This window comes from Saccoglossus kowalevskii, chromosome 1, assembly GCF_978046115.1.
Source record: "Saccoglossus kowalevskii chromosome 1, keSacKowa6.1, whole genome shotgun sequence".
NCBI lineage: Eukaryota > Metazoa > Hemichordata > Enteropneusta > Harrimaniidae > Saccoglossus > Saccoglossus kowalevskii.
In genome coordinates, this window is record NC_140641.1 from 24455741 (window position 1) to 24477211 (window position 21471).

Here is a 21471-nt window from a genome sequence, read left to right on the forward strand (position 1 = left end):
AACTGACACTGTGTAACTCAAGGACGTTGAACTCTTTTCCAGAACCCTAACCCTATTGCTCAGTAATGTAATGTATTGCTTGCTTTTCCTATCGTTTTTACCGTTTCTTTTAGTGATGTTGAATTGTATGTGTGTAAGCGCCCAGATCTTTGTTTTAAACTGATATTTAGTGACGTGCGAGGTCCTTTATAACGATTTAAGCGCGTTTCAGTGGACAAGTATTTGCAACACAGTGTTTTGAGTTGTGTGATGTTTTATGGAGTTTTAATGAGTTAATGAGTACGGATTATGATGGGGAGAGTGATGCCCCCACGTGTTTTTTTAAGAGTTTTGAGATTTGTCGAGTACAGAGATACCGACGTTTTAAGAGTTGTTTTTGTTTACGTGTTGTTTCCGGAATACTTCTGACGCTTTTTGAGTTGAGAGCGCTTTTGTAACGTTTTTTATGTCTTTTTGAGATGAGAGTTTGGTGCGCTTATATACGTATTGTTTGATATCGCAAGCTTTTGTTCATGATTGACAGGATTATATGTAATTCAGTAGTTTCTATCGTTTTGCTTTCCCCGTCTTTTTGCCAGAGGAGTAATGTGTTATGATAGCTTTGTCTTTGCATTCCGTTACCACGCCGTATGACTTTTGTTTAGATTAACGACTTTTGAGTTCAGTTGAAGTTTATAAGCGTATGTGAAAGGAGTTTGATTAATAGCTTTTTCATTCATTGTTTATTAGTTACCGCTTTGCAATGCTTTAACCGAGAGACGCATCCCTGGTAATCACGTGATCATGCTGTCGACTGCAGCGATTGGCTGATCGCTTGGTTACACCGCCACGCCTTAGTTTTTTTTTTGACCTTTGGATATAGAGTTTGTAATCTTAGTAATGGAGAAAGTGAAGCGACGGGTCAACTCAGCGGACCGTTTTGAGAAAAGTGAGTCGTTTGGTAGCCTTTCTTTTGTTTTTGATTTATAACCGTTGATATTTGTGACTTTATAACCATTGTATTTAGACTTTATAATCATTGTACTTAATTAGTGTTTTACTCTTTCAATTTATACCTTTTATTAGTATTGTATTTAACCTGTATGACGATGAGTAGAGGACGGTATCTTTGATTTGTGAACGTGCAATGCCAAGAGGCATATCTCAGTTTGGGTGAAGGGATGTGTCATGAATTTGTTTTTGCGTATCTGTTGACCGACTTAATTAACTGATTATTAGCGAATTGCTGTGTTATGTCTGTCATCGTTTAGGTCTATTTGAAGTTTTGGACGGAACTTGGCTCAGTGATTTGGAACTAATTACAAGATACCGTCGCTATTCTGACATCCATAGTTATTAATGTAGTGAACGATTAATCAAAAGATATGACGTATTCAGTACTTAGTGTGATTGGCTTTATGATTGAAGGTTACGCCCTAGAGTCTTTTTACTGCATTGTAATTGGTCAGAGTTTTGAAAATGAATAAAGAGAGTTTGAGTTGGTCTTGGCGAATACTCCACGACAGACGCAGCCCTGGGCAGTCGAGTGCAGTCCTGGGCAGTCGAGTCTGGGTCCGAGAGAGTCCAGGGGCGAGCCTTGAGGCAGCCCAGTCTTGGGCGAGTCTTGGGTCAGCCTTGGATAGTCTTGGGGACTTTTCCCCAGGGCGCTGTGTCTTATAGAGTGCTCCAAAAGATCGACTAAGACGAGAGCTGAAACGTATTTCGTTGTGTGTGCCTTATTTGACTGTAAAGTTAAAGTGACTTTCCCGATCCCGTACCTCAAGGGGACGAGATAGAGAGACGAGACGAGCTTCCCCCCTGAAAGTGTGGAAAACCCGAGAGAAAGAGAATTTCCCCCTGATAGTTCTGTTAACAATATGGGCGTGGTGATTTTTGTGTCTGAATGTTTTCTTAACAATTCATCATCTACTCAAGTGAATGTTGTCAAATTCGTTTGTGGGCGTTTTGACATACAACGACGTGGATATTTAATACAACTAAAGATGTCACGAATAGGCAGTCCATTTTGGGTTCGTACCATTGCCAAATTTTGAGTCGAGGACTATATATACAGGGGATGTCCGAATGGCATACCAAAATCCTTTATTGGAACAGAACATGTTCACCCTCAAACTCTCTTTTGTCCTCGACAGTTGTGCTACAAATCTGTTGTTTACATTAAACTGTTGAGAGGGTTATTGTGACCATCACAAGCTAGTATTTTTACTACACATCAGTATTTTACTGTCCATCTGCAACTACAATGTGATGTCATTCAAAATCTATTAGTCATGCAACACTGATAATGTGCAATGTTCGCTCACGCAATATTTTTTCTTCTTTTTGGAGAATAAATGGCAAATGACATTGTACATACCCATGCCATACAAAACATAAAGCACCAATGCAGTAATTAACATAACATAGTTATACAACAGAGATGAACATGTAGATATGCACCTATTACCAGTATATCATAATATACATTATGATCAAATGTTTAATATTCAAAGTGCCCTATAAATTGGGCATCCCCTCAGATGCTTCTGGATTAGCTTAATTGAGGACCTCGTGGTTTTATCCTAAATTCTCATTACTTGAGGGCCATGGAGCAAGGTGAAATATATTCTCATTTACAACAATGTGGGCACTACAACTGTTCAAATTTAGGTTCAAAATGAGTTGTCTTAAGGAAAACAGCATCTGTAGCCAAATTTAACATTTCCGCTAAAGATCAATTCAGTTCTCAACTCTACTATTCAAATTATTGTTTATAATCTCCCAACTGAATCAGACATCTTTGATATTAGACTTGCAGGTGCTACACCCCCCCTCCATCCCCCACTAACAAAATGCTAGACAATGGCAGCCCACGGCATAAATGTTATTTCACTCATTATATTCTATTTGTTTACACATTCATACACGGCTACATGCATAACATACAAGACGGAATGTTTCTTACACTAGATACCAGCCAATAACACCCCCCCCAACTCATAGAGACTGCGTACAGTTGATTATAGTTCCTGGGCTCCCTGTGGTTGTACTTTAATCACTCAGGGTGCAGTGATAACAAGCAGTAAAATAGCTGCTGCAGGACAATTCAAGATTTGAAAATACTTTCAGCATATGCTGTAGGCTTCTGTACAAAATACCCTTCAGGGATGACGTCAAAAGATCGATGTCGGATATACTGGTAAAGCTTATTTGCTTTAGTTTTGGGGTGGGGGTGACCTCAAAAAGTTTCCATCTTACAAAAACGATTTACCGGTAATTTGTAATGAAGACAAAAAAAAAAATGTATTTGTACTGATAGTTTTTTTTTTTTTTTATATCCAATCATGGACACATAACTGAAAAAACCCACATCCATGACAAGAAAATTGTTTGGTCCGAGTGTAAATATGTACGTCAAATGAGGTCAATTTCAGGGCATGGACATAGAACAAACTGCTATGACACACTACTGTCAGATTATCAATATGTATTTAACGGTGAATGCAGTCAAGATTCAGTGAGGGGGGGGGGGAACTAAAGGGATTAAGTTTTTTTTATCCTACATTGAACTTTTGATGTTCCTAACCAGTTTTCTGCATTGACATTAAAACACCACCACCCCAGGTGAAACCAGCAATTCGCACAGAATTTCAAGTCAAATTTAAGCTCCAGATCAGTGTCAGCAGAAAATTGTTTAGTAAAGCTTGCAAGCATATGGCTGGCACATTGAAGCCTCAACATCACCACAGTTTTGCAGCTTCTTGTGACTATACAAATGCTAATACTTTTGAAGTTGCGAAAGTCATTTCTATAATTTCAGTCTTGGGCAAAATATTTGGTTGTTTCGACCAATGGAAATAGATCCACATTTTAATGATTCTACAGGCATTGGGCACATTAGCAATTTACTGTTGTCTCAAAGCTGATGGATCTACTGGCTTCCGAAGGGAAACAATGCTGGCAAGGCAGCTACATTGTCAGCCAATTAGCTATTGCTGGTTAGATGCACGAAACAAATTTGCAGCCACAGTAAATTCTAAAACACAACTAACATTGACCAAGTATTTAATTTGAAAAACTTTATTCTGGATAAACTGGAACATAATTTTACACTTTGAATACACTTTTCAAATACAGTTTGAGAGGAGACTAATTTTTCACTCATGTTTTGAGAGCATGAATTAGTTTCACAACACAACACAACAAAATAGGATTGTCCTCTCTTATTAACCCTGTTAAACATTACAGAAGCTAAAATACATACAGGAACAAGACCATTACTTTATGATCTACAACGAAATACAACATGACAAACGGCTGAGAGGAACAACCCAGTGCCTTTATAATCAACACAGATTTAAAAAAAAAGAAAAAAAAGACGAAAATACATAATCAAACAAATCCAGTCTGACCAGGAAGGCAATTTATTCTAGCCCAGTCAATGTTTCAGGCATGGGTTGATCAGGTTGTGTATGGATGTATTGCTAGCATAAGATTATTAAGTGTACAGAACATACAGATAAAGGTACTTGAGATGTTCACATAATTGAAGCTACTATATCATGTACATTCGCTATTTACATATTTATCATGCATTAGTTTTGTAACCTGTCTTAGACTAATATTGGTATTCAACTTCCAAATACAATTTATGTAAATTATTCTTCAGTCTTCACATCTTCTGTAACTGTGGCTGTGGTTGTTGTTTCTTGATCAGAGTTTTCTGACTTAATTGAATTTGGTTGATGTTCTTCAGATTTATCTAACTTGATTTTCGGTGATTTTTTTGGAGTTTCTTTTTCAAATGTAGGGGACCTGAAAGAAAAAGTAAATGGGATGAAAGATGATATGTGTACTTATCTTTTTTTTGAGCAGAATGTGCTATTTCTCCAGTTACTCTACAGGTTATACTAATGTTCACACTATAGTTAAGAAATTTAGAAATTATCAAGAATAACTTATGTGCTTGTGCATAATCAATATTTAACATCACAAAAAACAAAACAAAAGTATCTTATTTGCTCCATATAGCACACGTGTATATAAATAACAGGCATGACCATAGAACAAATAAGACATTTTAATGATCAAGTACTGATAAAACAAATGCAATTTTACTAGTGCACAGAACGTGTATGAAAGTAGAGGGAAATTCATTTGCACCAAAAACAGTCATCAGAGGAAATAATTTTCTGATAGATGAACGCAAAACTTAAGTTCCATCATGGACTTGGTTTGATAGCCACTTAAATATTACAAAAATCAATGACCATATTCAACTTTTTAGACTTGCCAGTGTGTTCCACATCAAACATCGTATTCATTACATATATAAACAATTAAGTACATGTGCTATAACTTAGAGGGGAAAACATGAAAAGATCAGTGTATGATAAATCTCAAACGCTTTGTTGGGGGGGGGGGGGGAATGTCGAACAATGATCAGATGCAAATGTTTTTATGCACTACTAAAATAGTGTATTTCTGCAATTGTAATTTCAGGTATGGCAATTTTGTTTACTATCCAGTGATCAGGGATAGTGTTTGACCGAGGTGTAACACAAAATACCGATACGTTTTTATTTTATATTTTACATTGAACTTTTTATGTTTCCCCCTTATGGACCTGTGTTGGCAATGAGATGAGTTGTTTATAATTGTTATCAGGCTGAATCTATTATTACAGCAGACTTTTCTATTTCAGCAAACCTTCTAGCGGGGCTGGTGCCATCTCTTCTTGGTGAACCAGATTCACTCCTGCCAGCAAATAAAAATTCATATTTCATAATTAGTATAAACTTGATACAAGAGTGTAAAAAATTGCATGTAAATGATAACGCATGCATTATTATTGTGGTAGGTATGAATATTTGAGAAACAAGGCCCAAGTGTCTTTTCATCATCCCCAGTATGTGCATATACCTCTAACTACATTTAACCAATCACTTATGCAAATCACTTTCAAATTTTAAATGATAGTCAGTGTAAGGGAGTTTTCTAGATCATTGCGAGTTTTAGTAAAACATGGTGCAATTAGTTGACACACTCCATCAGAGGAGGGCTGCCAGAAGTGTTTGCATAGGCAGTTGATTAGATGAAGCCGGAGGCATGTGTACCAAAGGCCATGAATTAGCAACAATAGCAATTTTAGCAATGAAAGTCAATTACAAATGACTCAAAAGAGCTTATATAATGAATAGGTCGAATAATATTTCTGACAATAATTATAGTCTGCATCAACAAATAAGATCTAAGATAAATAAAATATATTTTGAGAGTTTAGTCTAAACATCTTGTGTAGCATACCTCCTTTTCCGAGGGCTTTTACTTGAGCTTCTCAACGATCCAGATCTGCTTCTGCAATTTAATAAAGTGTTATTAATTCAAGTTTCTTGTTGAAATTGCCTGGTCAAAGTTCGTTTATAATGGAATATAAGAATGTCATACCGTTCTTTTTGGCTGAACTAGCTGAATTTGTAATTTTGTTAATTCATAAAGCAGCTAATTTAAAAGGAAGTATAGTCCCACAATAACATTGTTGACACTTCAGATAAATTAAAATGACATGTGGCCGTTTCATTGTGTTTTAGAGTATTTTTGTGCACCAAAGATATTCACTGAACTCAGACATCAAATAAACAAACCTTTTGTGATTTTTACTTGGAGCTGGGGACCGCGATTTTGAGCGGGAACGAGATCTTGAATAACTTCTGCAATAAAAAAGAACAGTTGATAAAATAATTTCAAGAAAGTATCAAAGCAATTAAAAAGGCAAGTCAACAGCATTTAAGGAAATCCATCTCAATCTTTCTTGAAAGTCAGAAACAAGTTTGATATTTGCAACTGATGCAAATGATGACGTGTTTGAAATCATTTGGTTGAGGTATTCCAAGATAAAGATCTAAATCTATGCATGCATGCCTGCTAATAATGTACAACTGGGCTAGAGTATAATATTGCACATTTTTTAACTTGGCTTTGGTCAAAATAAACACTGCCAATGTGGAAAGCAGAAACTATTCAATTGTGTTGAGCATAAAAACTGCATATTTGTTGAAAATTATTATCAGATAGGAAAATGAGTTCTTCACCATTCCACGGGGTAATTTACTTACCGTTTTTTGGGACTTTTGCTCTTGTGCTTGGACAATGAACGACTTCTAAAAGTGAACAAAAACATGCAAGAATTAGAGGGAAATTGGGTAAGCAGAAAGAAAGATGTTTTGTTGCAAAAAAACTTTGCCAAATATCAGATGACTAGTTAAAATTAAGGAGGTTAAATGAGAGAAAATTTGGTGAGCAACATTTAGCCGGTTGGTAAAGTTTTGTTCAGAAGAGTACTGTATGTACACTAATTTAGGCATCCCCCAAATGTCAAACCTAACAAAGGAATTCTACCGTATTTATCCGGGTATAAGCCCAGAGTCTTGAACATGGAAAATTGCCAAAAAGAAGGGGTGGGCGTTTGCCAGGAGATCCCTGGCAAAAAAACCGAAAATTTGCTAAAATCGGCTACACGCAGTTCGATCGAACTGCGGCAGGGAATAGAACGGCAAATGAAAACATGCAATGGAAATAAATGAACAATATGCAACACTAGAAGTAGTACAAAAATAATGTATTGCTTATAATGTGACAAAAAACCAGAAATAATAAAAATCGACAGTGAGGAATCATTTGAGTTAGGATTTTCCCGCCGCGCCAACAAACACGCGTGAACTCAAAATTAATTAAAATGTCAGGGGTTAAACTGCGTAAAATGATTTCCGGCTTCGACAAATTACGCATCAACCGTCATACAAGATCAATAATAATTTACAAATGTACATAGTAAAAATTATAAAAATTCATAGCTGTTTGAAAAAAACTTCTCAGATCTTTATTTGTACGTTCATTGCCATCTTCGTCAAACTCAAAACCCTCAAAGTCCAAGTCGGCGTCACTGTAGCCGTCGAACAAAATCCCTACAACTTATTCCTGAAGTTCGTCGATATAGTCCCACACAATTTGGACTTGGCACTTTTAATCCACGGATTTCGCAGTCTGCCAGCTTGGCACTTTTCATTCATGTCTAATCATAATAAAGAGACAAGAAAAATGGGGTCGCTCTGCTGCGATGACACACGATGCTTTTGTGTACAGTCTAGCAAACGTCTTTGACCTTTATGCATCTGCTTTACTGATTGGCTAATAATGACATCACGACTAGTATTTCATCATAAAGGTCAAATCGTGACATTGCTTTTTTTATCAGACTCAACGCTTATTAATCATGGTGAAAGTTATCATTCAGCAAGTTCTGGTGGTTGGAATGTCTCACTATATGGATATCACGGTGGACTTGAAATAGGAAGTTTTTTTTTTATCCAACGACAGAAGAATGTTTTCATGACTGTGATGAAAGATGGTAATAATGTTGGCAGTCTTCGGCGTGACATTGCAAAATTGCTGACCCCAGTTATGGATTCGCAAGCTGCTACAAAATATTTTATAAAGCCAAAATAACGTGATTTCAACCACTCTCCCAGGTACGGGTTGCTACAATATTGCAACATTGGTTTCATTGTCGACGGTGCTAAAGCCGATTGAGTGCGACACTTGCGGCTCTCCTTTTAAGATTTGCCTGAATCGTCTCTAAGTTACTCAGGAAGCACAAACCAAATGGCCGGCCATTTTTCGGGCCACGACATATTTTAAACATAGTTGAACTCTGGTGACCTTGCCCTTTGTTATATAATATAATTTCCTTTATCATAGTTTGTTTCAATCTAAATATGCATTGTCATAATTAATTTTAAATACAAACAAGTTTTTGGGTTGAACCAACAGTGGGGAATCAGTCTACCGAATGTCCTTAAAAGATGTAAATATCTTACAAAAACATTGGTGCCTTATTTGTTTAGTTATTTTAAGGGACATAATTTCCAGCTTTCTTCAAAGTAATTCAGATATTTTAGTATAAAAACAAATGTCTCATTGAAAAAAAAAAGTGCTGCATTTAGATGTGAATAGATTCATAAAACATGCAAGATAACAGAAAATTTGAGCCGGCTTTAGTACAAGTATTTTGTACAGGTGTCTGTCAAAAATTAATGATTCACTGAGACAAATATGAACTGCCTCATTGTGTGACTACTGTATTATATGAAAAGTAAAAAAAAAAAAACACCCTTTATGAATAGCTATCATGTTGCAAGCTCTGCTTTGTATGCAAATCAACTTAAATAGTTAGTTGGTGTCCAGTGGAGGGAGAAGTCAACAGTACTGTTGCCTCCTGAGAATCTACATCTTCAAACACTGCAATCTTTGAAGTGCGTTTTTAAACTAGTATTATAAAAACTATCATTCTGTTCTAATAGCTGAAACATATTCCTGTGAGTTTTCATTTGTCGAATGAACTGTTTGTCAAATACAGAATACATATATTTTAAAATACCGGTAATTTTCTTTTTAAAATGTGGATGAAATGTTTTGCTTTTAATGTATTTTCTATGTATTGTTTTTGATTTGTTAACTTTGAATTAAACAGATTTTCTATTAGCTTCAGATCTTGATCAAAGTTAGGCACCCAGTTCATAAGAGTGCTTATATTGATTTTCTGACATCTTGTTTTCTGTAAAGATTTTATTGGTAGGTTTGCAAATGTGTATCAGACTGTGCAATCTCTCCATGAGTTGGTTTTGAAACCCAGTATGGGATTCTGAGATACATTACAAAGGATATTATTACAAGATAAATCATTTGCTTCATTGAACACATACAACAATGCATATTTCCACTGAGATCAGTGACCTTTGATGTGTATCACCAGTGATCAGTCAAGTAGAAAGTCAAAATATTTTATCAGATTTTCTCAATTTTTGCATGATATTTTCATACAGGACATCTGTTGTTCAAACTCAGGGAAGACTTTATACTGATGAATAAGGTGACCAAGTTTGATAAAGTTTGGAATAGAATTAGTAAAGTTATCATGCACACAATAACAATTATTAACGATGACGACGTCTGACAAAATTTTTCCCTTAATATACCTTTCCCTTCCATCTTTGATGGTACGGGCAAGGTAAAAAAAGTGAACTACCGTTTCTGCTTTAATATATATTTTTATAGACTTGCTGACTTATGATGATGCCCTGAAGGCAGAAAGCTGTCACAGCTATTTTGCGTTCACCCCTTGTTTTACGCAATTAACATGTTTTATAAGTATCACGACAGTCTTCAAGAAAGTCGACTGTTAATACAACCACAGTCAACGAATAGAAAATAGTTTTTTTTTTTGTGTAGAAAAAGACCCCGTGGGCGTGTGCCCTCAACTCCTTTATTGTGTCAAAAGTGGGGGGTGGGCGTTTGCCCAGGCATGTAAGTACGGTAATTTAAGGCATTACCCAAACCTGAAATTGTTGTAAAGTGCACAAAGAACACGCGTTAAATTTCTCGGTCAATTCCAGACAGTTTGACCTTCTCTTAGAAAGGCACTTTCTTTGTTTCAGACCTAGTACGTCCAGTGTGAATTGCCAATCCATGCAAACAGAAAATAACTTCACAGTTTTGGTTGAGCGATGATGACATGGGCAGTCATATAAACGTGTAAACCAGCACCGTATTTCATTCAATCTCTGATGTACGTGCGATTGTTGGTATGATGCAAAGCAACTTATCTAATACTCTGATAGCTTCTAAAAAAAATTCAGTGAATATACAACGCAGTAGACCAAAGGAGCTAATGGCATCTGAAGGCAAAAGAAAAACGAACGAGACAAAACAATGCCATTTCAACAAACTACCAATCAAATGAATTTACATTTATCATTTCGTGTTAATATTATGTTTGCACTATATATTTTTTCCAAGTGTTACACAGCAATGATTTTTGTGCCTACAAAACATCAAAAGCATACCACAGTGTTTTGATTAACCGTCACATGAGCGGGTATGTAACTTTATTGCGATTACAACTGTCACTGGAGTGTCTAGGAAAGTGTCTGGAGATGTTGCAAAGTCTTTCAGTAATTACCTACCGGGTGTGGGAGTTAGGTGTATGTAAATATTATGCGCAGGCTGTAAATTCTGTATGAATGTAATGTTGACATTAAATATTGAAAACAGATAGTTCTCACTCTAAAAAAAAGAAAAGATTACAGACAACTATATATTTTCGCTTCTTTTTTTTGCCTCTCAGTCTCATGAATTCATCGCATGAAAAAAGACTGCGCCTTAATGTGTTAGTTTGTGCATCGTTTGACAGGAGGTCAAATTAACATCCAATCAAAATGCCGTTTTCATGCACTTCTATTGCAACATATTACGTTGTGTTTGAACACAACTTTTGGTACAGTCCGCAAAACAAATTTTGGTTGTACGATTAAAAACAAGATTGTTTAAAATACATTTATCCCGGATTAATCGTAACCCCTGACTGAACGATGAGGCCACAGTGTCCTCCCCAGAAATTTTCCCATAGAGTCGCGGCTAATTGGCATAATAATTTGTTTGGCATGAAAAATAAATAACACAAACAGTTTTTTTCCCGTTTTTTAACTATTTATTTTATGTACAATCTATCACTCTTGAATCCAATAAAAGCGAGGGCTTATAGTCTCCAAAGTTGGCCACCAGATACTCGTTTACCAAGTCTGACACTGATAACCGCTGCCGGGGTGGTTTCCTGGCATCGATTCTCGAGTCTGGCACATACCTGTGATAAACACTCTTGTTTTTACGGTATAAATATATATAGTTGATGAATCACTCTTTCTCGCATTGTGATGCACATCGCCACTCGACAATGAATTATATCACAAATTATTTTGCCAAACCTCCAGCAGAAGATGATCCAGGCACTCCACCGTCTAAGAAGAAGTCATTTCCATTTTTTGCAAAAGCTACCACATACTCAACTTGGTTAAAAAGTTTACGAGCAGCCACCTGCTCGATCAGACGAGTCGTGCCATTGACACTGACTCCACAGCTGTGTGCGCTGATACAACGATCATTCATCATCGATATTCATAAGAGAATGGTTGTCCGACATGCCAGAGAACATGAGCAAAAATCTGCATCTAGAAAGTACGGCGTTCATCCCAAAAATGTTTATCGTTGGGTAAAAGATGAAATGAATGGAAATCTCAGCCGACAGTGTGTTTCGAAATATGGCAACAAGCCTGACGCCGGAAAAGATTTACGTACCAACAAGAAATAGAAGACTAACTAGTAAAGTTAATTTTGGTGTTGCGTGACAACCACGTTCCAGTTACAACGCAGTTGTTACGACTGCAGGGAAAAAAACTTATCAGCCCACATTGTATCGAATTTAAGGCATCAAAAGGATGGGCCCAACGATTCTGTAGGCGCCATTCGCTGGTTATTTGTCGACACACTTCTGTTGCACAACGCCTCCCAAGAGATTTGAAAAAAAATAAATAACTGCCTTCTATGAATTCATAGTTTCACAGCAGCAGAGGTACGACTTTCCCCTGGAATTGATTGGGAACATGGACAAAACACCCAAGTATTTTGATTTACTGATGACAACCACCTTGGAGCAAAAAAGGGCAAAGACTGTTTCGGTGAGGTCAACTGGAGCTGAACAACGTCACCTTACTGTGATTTTGACCGTGACTGGAAATGACAAAGTCCTCCCACCTACGGTTACGTTCAAAGGGATGGGTAAGCTCAACATTAACATCCCACTAGTTTTTGATTCATTTCGTGGTTACATGTATGACAATATCACTGCTCTGCTCCACGACATGCTGTTATACCAGGCAGGTGCACTTCCAAACTTCAGCCTCTTGATGTTTGATTAAATAAACCATTGGTGCTTATATAAGTAGAGGAACAGCGACCGAAGACGGCAACCAGACAAAACGTTGTCGACTGGGTCGCGAGTGCATGGCAGAGAGACAACACGGAAATGGTGAAGAAGTCATTCAAAGTTACTGGGATTACAAATTCGTTGGACGGCAGTGAAGATCAGTTTTACAGATGCCCAACGCTACTGAAAGAGGTGGAGTCATCGGCAGCCGATAACATGAAAGTCAACTTGACAGAAGCGTAGGGCGAACATCAGAACGACGACACTTCCGACTCCAGCAACGATAGCGACTCAGAGAACCTTCCGTCCAATGAAGAAATGATTGAACAGTGACAGTGATGACGATGAAGAGGAATTTCTGGGATTCCGATTTGTTTGAAAACTTTCTAAACAAAACATATTGCCACCTGTTTTTTTCAGGTTTTGTATTTCATGAGTTATTATGTTCAAACTTTTCTAATGTTTACATGAATAAATCACCTGGTTTTTCATCAGTATATGTCTTGTTCCATTTGGTTGACAATCCTCCTAAAAACTGTTCCAATTAACACTCAACCAGAAGTTATATAATTCTTGATGCCACACATTCCATCAAACCAGAAAGATGCAAGTGACCCATAAATAGGCGCCACTTGCAACAAATTGTGCTAAATATGCATTTTAATTTAGATGCCATGAAGAATTGAAATGTTGCAAGAAGGATGGTTAAATTAGGGAACCTATGGTAAATAATGCACACAACTACTTTTGATCTTCAGATTGAAATAATTGTACACAACCTTTCAAATAAAGCCGTTCATTGTACTTTTTTTTATACAACACTAAACACGAAAGGTGCTCACAAGTGTCCTTCTTTTAACAGATTTGAGAAAATTTTCTGAATAGCAATCAAACAGACATTTGAAAAAAATATTAGTTTTTCCCATGTTTGCTATTTTCAGTGATTTTTTAATTTCTTCATTTTTTTTATTTAAAAAAAAATAAAGCAAGTCTAGGTCTACATTACATTGTCACAGACAAGGTGAAATACCTATGCAGTTGAAAGGCCCAACTTTAACAGCTTTTCTTTTCTTTACACTATCTAATTCAATAAATATCAAACATAGTTGAACTCTGTGTCCTTGCCCTTTGTTATATAATATTATTCCTTTTTAATATCATAGTTTGTTTCAATATGAATATGCATTGTTATAATTAATTTTGAATACAAACAAGTTTTTGGGTTGAAACAGTGGGAAAGCAGTCTACTGAATGTCCTTGATAGATGTAAATATCTTACAAAAACGTTAGTGCCTAATTTATTTAATATTTTAAGGGACATAATTTCCAGCATTATTCAAAGTAATTCAGATATTTTAGTATAAAAACAAATGCCTCATTGCAGAAAAAAAGTGCTGCATTTAAAATGTGAATAGATTCATAAAACATGCAAGATAACAGAAAATCTTAGCTGGTATTTTGTACAAGTGTGTTTCAAAAATTAATGATTCACTGAACTGCTTTATTATATTCATTGTGTGACTACTGTATTATATGAAAAGTAAAAAAAAAAAACCTCTATTAATAGCTATCATGTTGCAAGCTCTGCTTTGTATGGAAATCAACTTGGTGCCCAGTGGAGAGCGAAGTCAACAGTACTGTTGCCTCCTGAGAATCAACATCTTCAAACACTACATCCAGCTGAAATTATTTGTAAAAGTTTGCACTGCTCTTCCCAAGCCTAAACAAAAGAGTAGTTGCCCAACCCTTTATTTTGCTATTGTTTCAAAAGTCAAAACATAAACAATGACCACTGGAAGTCTGCAAGCAGTTATCAAGTGTATTCATGGCAATGTGTCAATCGCCTGAATTCATTGTTGCCCGACATTGTTGCCACTTATTGCTCACGATACGCAACAAAAGTGGTTTCAATTTACAGCTGTATTTTTAATAATCGTCTTCTGATCACGAAAGAAAGAAGTAAATACGAACGAAATGTATATGCACAGAAAATAAACAAACATACTAGCAAATTGCATGTAAACTCGAACAAAAATTAAAACGTTCGCTCGATTTTCACCGTGAAAACAGCATGGAGAGGGCAAACAGGTGACTTTTTGGCCTACCCCATTCAACGACCGTCTGCCACCTACCGCTGTTCGCACTGTAAAGATTTAGTATCTAAGTTGCATAGGGGAACAGCGCATTCTGGGTGTTCGTGTACTGAATTCGGAAAGCGGTAATAAACATCAAACATGGCTGCCGGATTAGTTTACCGCGAGTATTTGTAATTGAATAATATTTTAGTTATCTTTTCCACGTACTTTTTTCAATTTATCCATTTTTTATGTCTAATCATTCGAGAACATAGATTCTTTTATTTTGACGATTGCTAAGCATTTTTTCTTGAATTCCAAAACAACGTGTGAAAACGCAACATATCGTGACCGTAAATACGTAAATGCATCTTACCATGGACGTCTCTAGTACGTCCATGATCTTACCGGCGATCGGCACGGGCGAGTACTGATGCCACAAATAAAAATGTTATGACAAATCGTCCGTTTTGGCTTCGGGGACAAATCACCTCGTATATTTTCTACATTATAACTCAATTATGTTTTGTACTTGCTCTAGGTTACTCGAATTGCATTTCATGAACGCAGAATAATTTGTGAACGTATAAATCACTGATTTCAACTATTTTGCATTTCGTAAATATTGATAGTGACCAATCTGTATTTCAAAAAATTCTAACATGTTTCAATTAAATTAAAAAGAGAATAGTAAATAACTTAGTGTGTATTGCAGTTCATGACATAAATGCTGTATGTAAATGATATGCAAATTAATATACAAATTTATGCTAATTACCACCAGCTATTTTGGATTGTGGAGAACACTGTTCTAATAGCTGAAACAAATTCCTGTGAATTTTCATTTGTCAAATACAGAACACATATTTTAGTACAATTTTCTATACAAAATGTGGATGCAACGTTTTGCTTTTTATGTATTGTTTTTGATAACTTTGAACTAAACAGATTTTCTATTAGCTTCAGATTTTGATAAAAGTGTGGCACCGAGTTCGTATGAGTGCTTATATTGATTTTCTGACATCTTGTTTTCTGTAAAGATTTTATTGGTAGCTTTGCAAATGTGTATCAGACTGTGCAAAAACTCTCCACGAGTTGGTTTTGAAACCCAGTATAGTATTCCCATGGGATTTGGGAGATACATTACCAAGGATATTATTACAAGACAGGGTTCTCCCCAGGGCTTTTTAGCGCCGAGGTCCGCGGCGCTATACCTGTGAATCTCGGCGCTTCACTTGGGACTTCGGCGCTATGTGTTCCCACCTCGGCGCTTGATTTCATATTTGACATGCCAATATCAGATGTGAAAAATCTTTGTTCGCCACGTCGGTCGGCCCCGACCGTCACTCAAAATTAGTGACCACCATGGAAATGCGAGGACTATTGTCTGATTGTTAGTATAATTACGTACCGACCGACACGCATCCTGTCAGTCGTGGATTATAATTTATAAACAATAGACCTAGTCGCACGATACGTAGCGGCTAGTCAAATTTGTGGAATTAGCACCTCTTTGTTTGTAAGTAAATACTTTCTGCGATAGACACAGTCTTTAGATTGAAAGCTAAAATTATTTCAAAATCAATTCCACCTCGATATAACATGGTCAAATCGGAGTTCATGATCAGTTCACGCTACTCAAGAAAAAAACAACGTGTTTATTGCGTTATTTGGTAAAATACATTTGAACTGTTATCATTGCGAATCATGTAAAAACTCTTCTTTCAAGACCTAATTTACCTTTTAAAAATTGCAAATCACCTATTTCGAAAGCTATCATGCAGTTGTCAATTGAAATCGATGCCAACACATCGTGCTACGACATCGTTTTACTTCCGCAATGTAATCTTTATGATCACTACCATTCGGAAAACTTCGGGTTCTACCGGCATTACCATGCGGCATTTTGATTGGTTAATGGCATTCTTGACACATCCGGTCAAAGGACACATGCTAATGTTTTACAAACATCATGGCGGGTCTGGTTTTTTTACCGAAGCGATCAAGTGATCAAAAATAATCGCTCCCGATAAAAATAAGTCGGATTTTACTTACATTTCATATCAAAAAAAAAAAAGTTAAATTTGTTGAGGAATTATTGCTATAACTGGTGTATAACATGGCCAAGTAAGTTATGTCACGTCGTAACTTTGATGATCGTTTTGAAGCTTTATTTGTTCGCTCATTACTGTAATTGTAAACGTTTTAGAAGTTGATGGTACGAATAATAAATTACAACAATACGTCAATTAATTACGTGATCGATTTTTTGAAGGAGAATGTTTTTGGAGTGAATAAAATTATGAGATTCGTGAACATAAATCTGGCTTAACGTTTTGAATGCGTTTCCTTCAACGTTTTACAAAACAATTAAATTGCAACAATAATTTATTTGTGTTTGTTTTTAGTCTGCAGCATTTGTATTTCGAGAATGTTTCAAACTCTTGTAAATTGTGAAACATAATGTGTTGATTCCATTAAAAAAAATATTTGCCCTGTGACTGAGCTCACTAATATTCATAATTGTAAATAAGTTCTGTTAATCAATAAAGGAAAGATATGTAAATGATATGCAAAATATATGCAAATTAGCCCCGGCGCTATGCATGTTTTCTGGGGAGAACCCTGCAAGATAAATGATTTGCTTTATTGAACATGTACAACAATGCATATTTCCACTGAGATCAGTGACCTTTGAATGTGTATCACCAGTGATCAGTCAAGTAATAACAGTCAAAATATTTTATCAGATTTTCTCAATTTTCGCATGATATTTTCATACAGGACATCTGTTGTTCATACTCAGGGAAGACTTTATACTGATGAATAAGGTGACCAAGTTTGATAAAGTTTGGAATAGAATTAGTAAAGTTATTGTGCACAAAACAATTAACGATGACAACGGTGGACAGAAATTTTCCCCTCAATGTACCTTTCTCTTCCATCTTTGATGTTACGGGCAAGGTAATAAACTGCATTGATCCTAATAGATAACTATGTTTGGTTCTTTATTGGCCAACTTAAAATAAAATAAGCAACCCACCTATCGCGACTTCTGCTCCTGCTTCTACTCCGGCTCCTACTTCTACTTCTGCTTTGTCTAGAGCGAGAAATGGAACGTGAACGGGACCTAGTAGACGAGAGGTTATAGCAACAGGCAAAAATAAATAAAAACCAATTGTATGATTGCTTCAGATACACTGTTGATGATAATGAGTATCAGTTCGGGACTTACCAATTGAACACTAAAACTGTACCAGGAAAACTCAAATTCCACAACAATTTTCATTTTCCCCAAGGTCTCTGGACAATCACAATACTCCCCAGGATGAGAATTAAAGTGCTATCTTCCACAAGTTGGACATGATCTTAACTATGCACTCAATACAGCATTACCCAAAACGCTGGACTACAAAATTTGGAACATACAATAAACCACATAGTTAATGGTATGATCAAAATCCCGCAGATTTTTTATTTTTGGCCAAACACCAAAATTTGCCCAGTTTTACATATGCATTAGCAAGCAAATGTTTTGAAGACAAAATCGAAATCTTGACTATAATTTTCAGACCAGATTATTTTACTACGGTATTACTAAAATGTACATATCACCATTACTGCCCCAAATCAGTTGGTATTAGCCAATCTAAGCTGAAAATTATTACTCAATTGAATATTTATTGACTTGGATAGCCACTACATTACAGCGTACCGAAACGGGTATAAGTGACGCATTAAATTCTAGATGGATTCTTGACTATTCAGACAGGTTATTATTTGTCAAACATTTCTCACATGTTTGTTTTTTTCAGTGTGTTTGACACACTGCATAAAAAATAAAAGAATGAAACAAGTAAAATTGACTTTTCACCCCAGCAGTTAAAAACTAGGCAAAAAGACCACATTTGATTGTGAACATTAAAATTGGGTGTCGGACGTAAAAAAACTGTGAAATGATGAAATAGGGTTGCAGTGAAATAAACGAGATGACGAATTGAGTTGTTAGTCATAGCGAGGGAATGTATAATGAGAGAGCATATGGTAATCACACTGAAATTTTAATACTATTTCAAATTCCTTTTAAATAAACAATTTATAAAAATTTTTTTATTGTAATTTCCTACACGTATATACACGACTTTTTAAAGGACAAATATTTTAATATGAACCAGCACTAGCCAAAAAGGCAATTACGAAAATTTAGATCCGATTTCTTTTTTTTGCCTATAAATTTAATTTTACAATTAAATATATGGCAGTATTGTTTGGAGATTGAGGCACATTTGCAGGTTAACTGTGAAAGGTGCTTGCATGATGAAACCAAATAGCAAAGTTAGTACAATGATTATGCGATGAAACACTGGACAGGTTAGTAGGAAAGTGAACATGGAGGAAAGGAATTACAAGCCACTAACTACAGCTGGTACATAGCCAATTGCTGGTTTAGAACTCAGGTGGAGGAGAAGGGGCTTTGTTGAAGTACCATGTACTAATTTGTACTTACCATGGCACAAATGAGAACTATATTTCTCGACCATCTCGCCATTTAAATGCAAAGTGATTTTGCAAGAAATGCAGATGCGTTTCTTTTCATGTGTAATGTACTCGTGGCAATCAAGGGGATATATTCAGCCCTAAGTAACTCAACACAGCAACTGTACTTATACCATAATCCATTTTACCATAACTAGAAACAGTTTTCATAACCACGTAATATTATACCATTCAATTCCAATCCACCACCCCTATCTAGATTCATCCCATTTCATGATCATCATCATCATCACAACTTTCTCTTTACACCAACGCAATGTTACCATAGTAACCAGTTACCATACCAACAAACCATATCACAAGAGCCTGGCATGTAGTAGCAGTAAAATGGGTGGTCAGATAAAAGTGGCAAGAATACAGGTACCAAAATCAAATACCGGATAGCAGCTAAAAAAATCAGCACAAAATTGTGAGCCTCCTGAACCAAAAAAGGTTGGGGCTATTAAAAGTAATCATGATATCAGTATTTTATTGAGGTATTGATTATGTAAATTATGTAACGCCTGACAAATAACTACCTGGTGAAACGCCTTCGTGAAGAGTACCGACAATCTCTGGAGAAGTGACCACGTTCACCACACTGGTAACATCTAAGGTTTGGATCAAAACCCCTCCGACCCCTGCCGCGAGTACGAGGCCTGGCAATATTCACTCTGACTCTACCACCGCACACCATTCTATAATTAAAGATATGTATCAAAAAAAAGTTAAATTACAATCAGAAAGTTAATAGGAATTAATAATTTAGTGCAAGTACATACTGTACATGTACATATTTCAAATTGAACCCTTTACAACTCAATTTCTTTTTCAATGTTTTTCCTTTTCAAAAAATATACTCGTTATCTTACCTTCCATCCATCTCCCTCATAGCCTCTTCAGCATCCTCACGACGCTTGTAGACAACAAAAGCAAAGCATGGTGGATTTCTCGCTACCCACACTTCTGTTATCTTGCCAAACCTTCCAAACGACCTCTCAATTTCAGTCTTTGAGCAGTCGATGCCCAAATCACCTACATAAAGCCTTGTTCCATAGTCTTCTGGACTCCTGGAACGTCGCTGACTATATCCTCCTCCGCCACCGCCATAGCCACCATAACCACCCCCACCACCACCACCACCACTATACCGCCGTGACCTATAATCTCTTCGAGGTGATCTAGATCTAGATCGAGAGCGCGATCTAGATCTAGAGTATGATCTGTAACGACTCATGAGTTTTAATCTGGAAGAAAAAAATATTTCACAAGTATGTATACAAATTCACAAAGCAAAAATGTCACACACGTTTGTATGATTGCACTTTCCACAGTTAATTTCAACACATTTTTAGATGGTCGGGGCTGCCAACAGATGTTAGGACAATAATACTAAATGTGCAGCTTACGAGAAGGCCATATCCTACCCTATACTCCTGCTACCAGACATAGTCTTGGACCTAAACAGTTCTTGCAGTGTTTTGATAAATTACCACGTTTCAAAGAATTGAGAAAGGAGCTCGCATGCACACAGGCAACACGCCACGTCGGGAAATATATTAAATACATTCCCTTTTTATTTATTACCCAAGCATCTTTGCAACATCAACGGGGTCAGAAGGCTGGCATATGAGCACACGCCACGTCAGCGCAAAACAATACCAGCAATTAATATTTTATCGACCCACTGAACTAAAATGTTGATGATTGGTGCAACCTTATAGCTGAGGTATGAAGTCTCCATGATTGATGCCGTGCGCAGCACATGGACGAAGCAAAAATATACCTGCTTGAAACAATTCGACAATGTTCAATTCTACGCTACACTTGCGAGTGTTTTAAATTCAATTCTATTGCAAGTACTTGTGAACTTACCCGTAAAAGCTGACAAAATTCAAGAAAATGTGCACCAATGAGGAGCTCACGCTGCACTCGGAATACTCCCACCAAGAAAACGACGCCGAGAAATATTGTCGATTCGGTTACTGTCGGTAAACTTCGGGTTTTCAATATTTATATTGAGTTATTGCCTCAGAATTAGATTTTTTCAAAAGAAATGTTGGC

At 36.4% G+C, this 21471-nt stretch overlaps 1 protein-coding gene across 5 annotated transcripts; it reads right to left on the bottom strand.

Moving 5' to 3' along the window:
* Positions 1-4043: 4043 nt before the first annotated feature.
* Positions 4044-21391, bottom strand: LOC100371721 (uncharacterized). Of its 5 annotated transcripts, none has more exons than XM_002734953.4 (9): positions 21283-21391; positions 20280-20654; positions 19947-20105; positions 17915-17971; positions 7095-7139; positions 6624-6689; positions 6286-6336; positions 5689-5736; positions 4044-4794 (listed from the first exon to the last, which is right to left on the bottom strand). In XM_002734953.4, exons 2-9 carry the CDS (start codon positions 20642-20644, stop codon positions 4638-4640), a joined length of 948 nt encoding a protein of 315 aa, XP_002734999.1. In that variant the 5' UTR covers positions 20645-20654; positions 21283-21391; the 3' UTR covers positions 4044-4637. The 5 variants fall into 5 exon arrangements, with proteins under 5 accessions (XP_002734999.1, XP_006816800.1, XP_085355988.1 ...); XM_006816737.3 differs by having other exon boundaries at positions 17915-18001; XM_085499862.1 differs by lacking the exon at positions 21283-21391 and adding an exon at positions 20835-20972.
* Between the last annotated feature and the right edge of the window lie 80 nt (positions 21392-21471).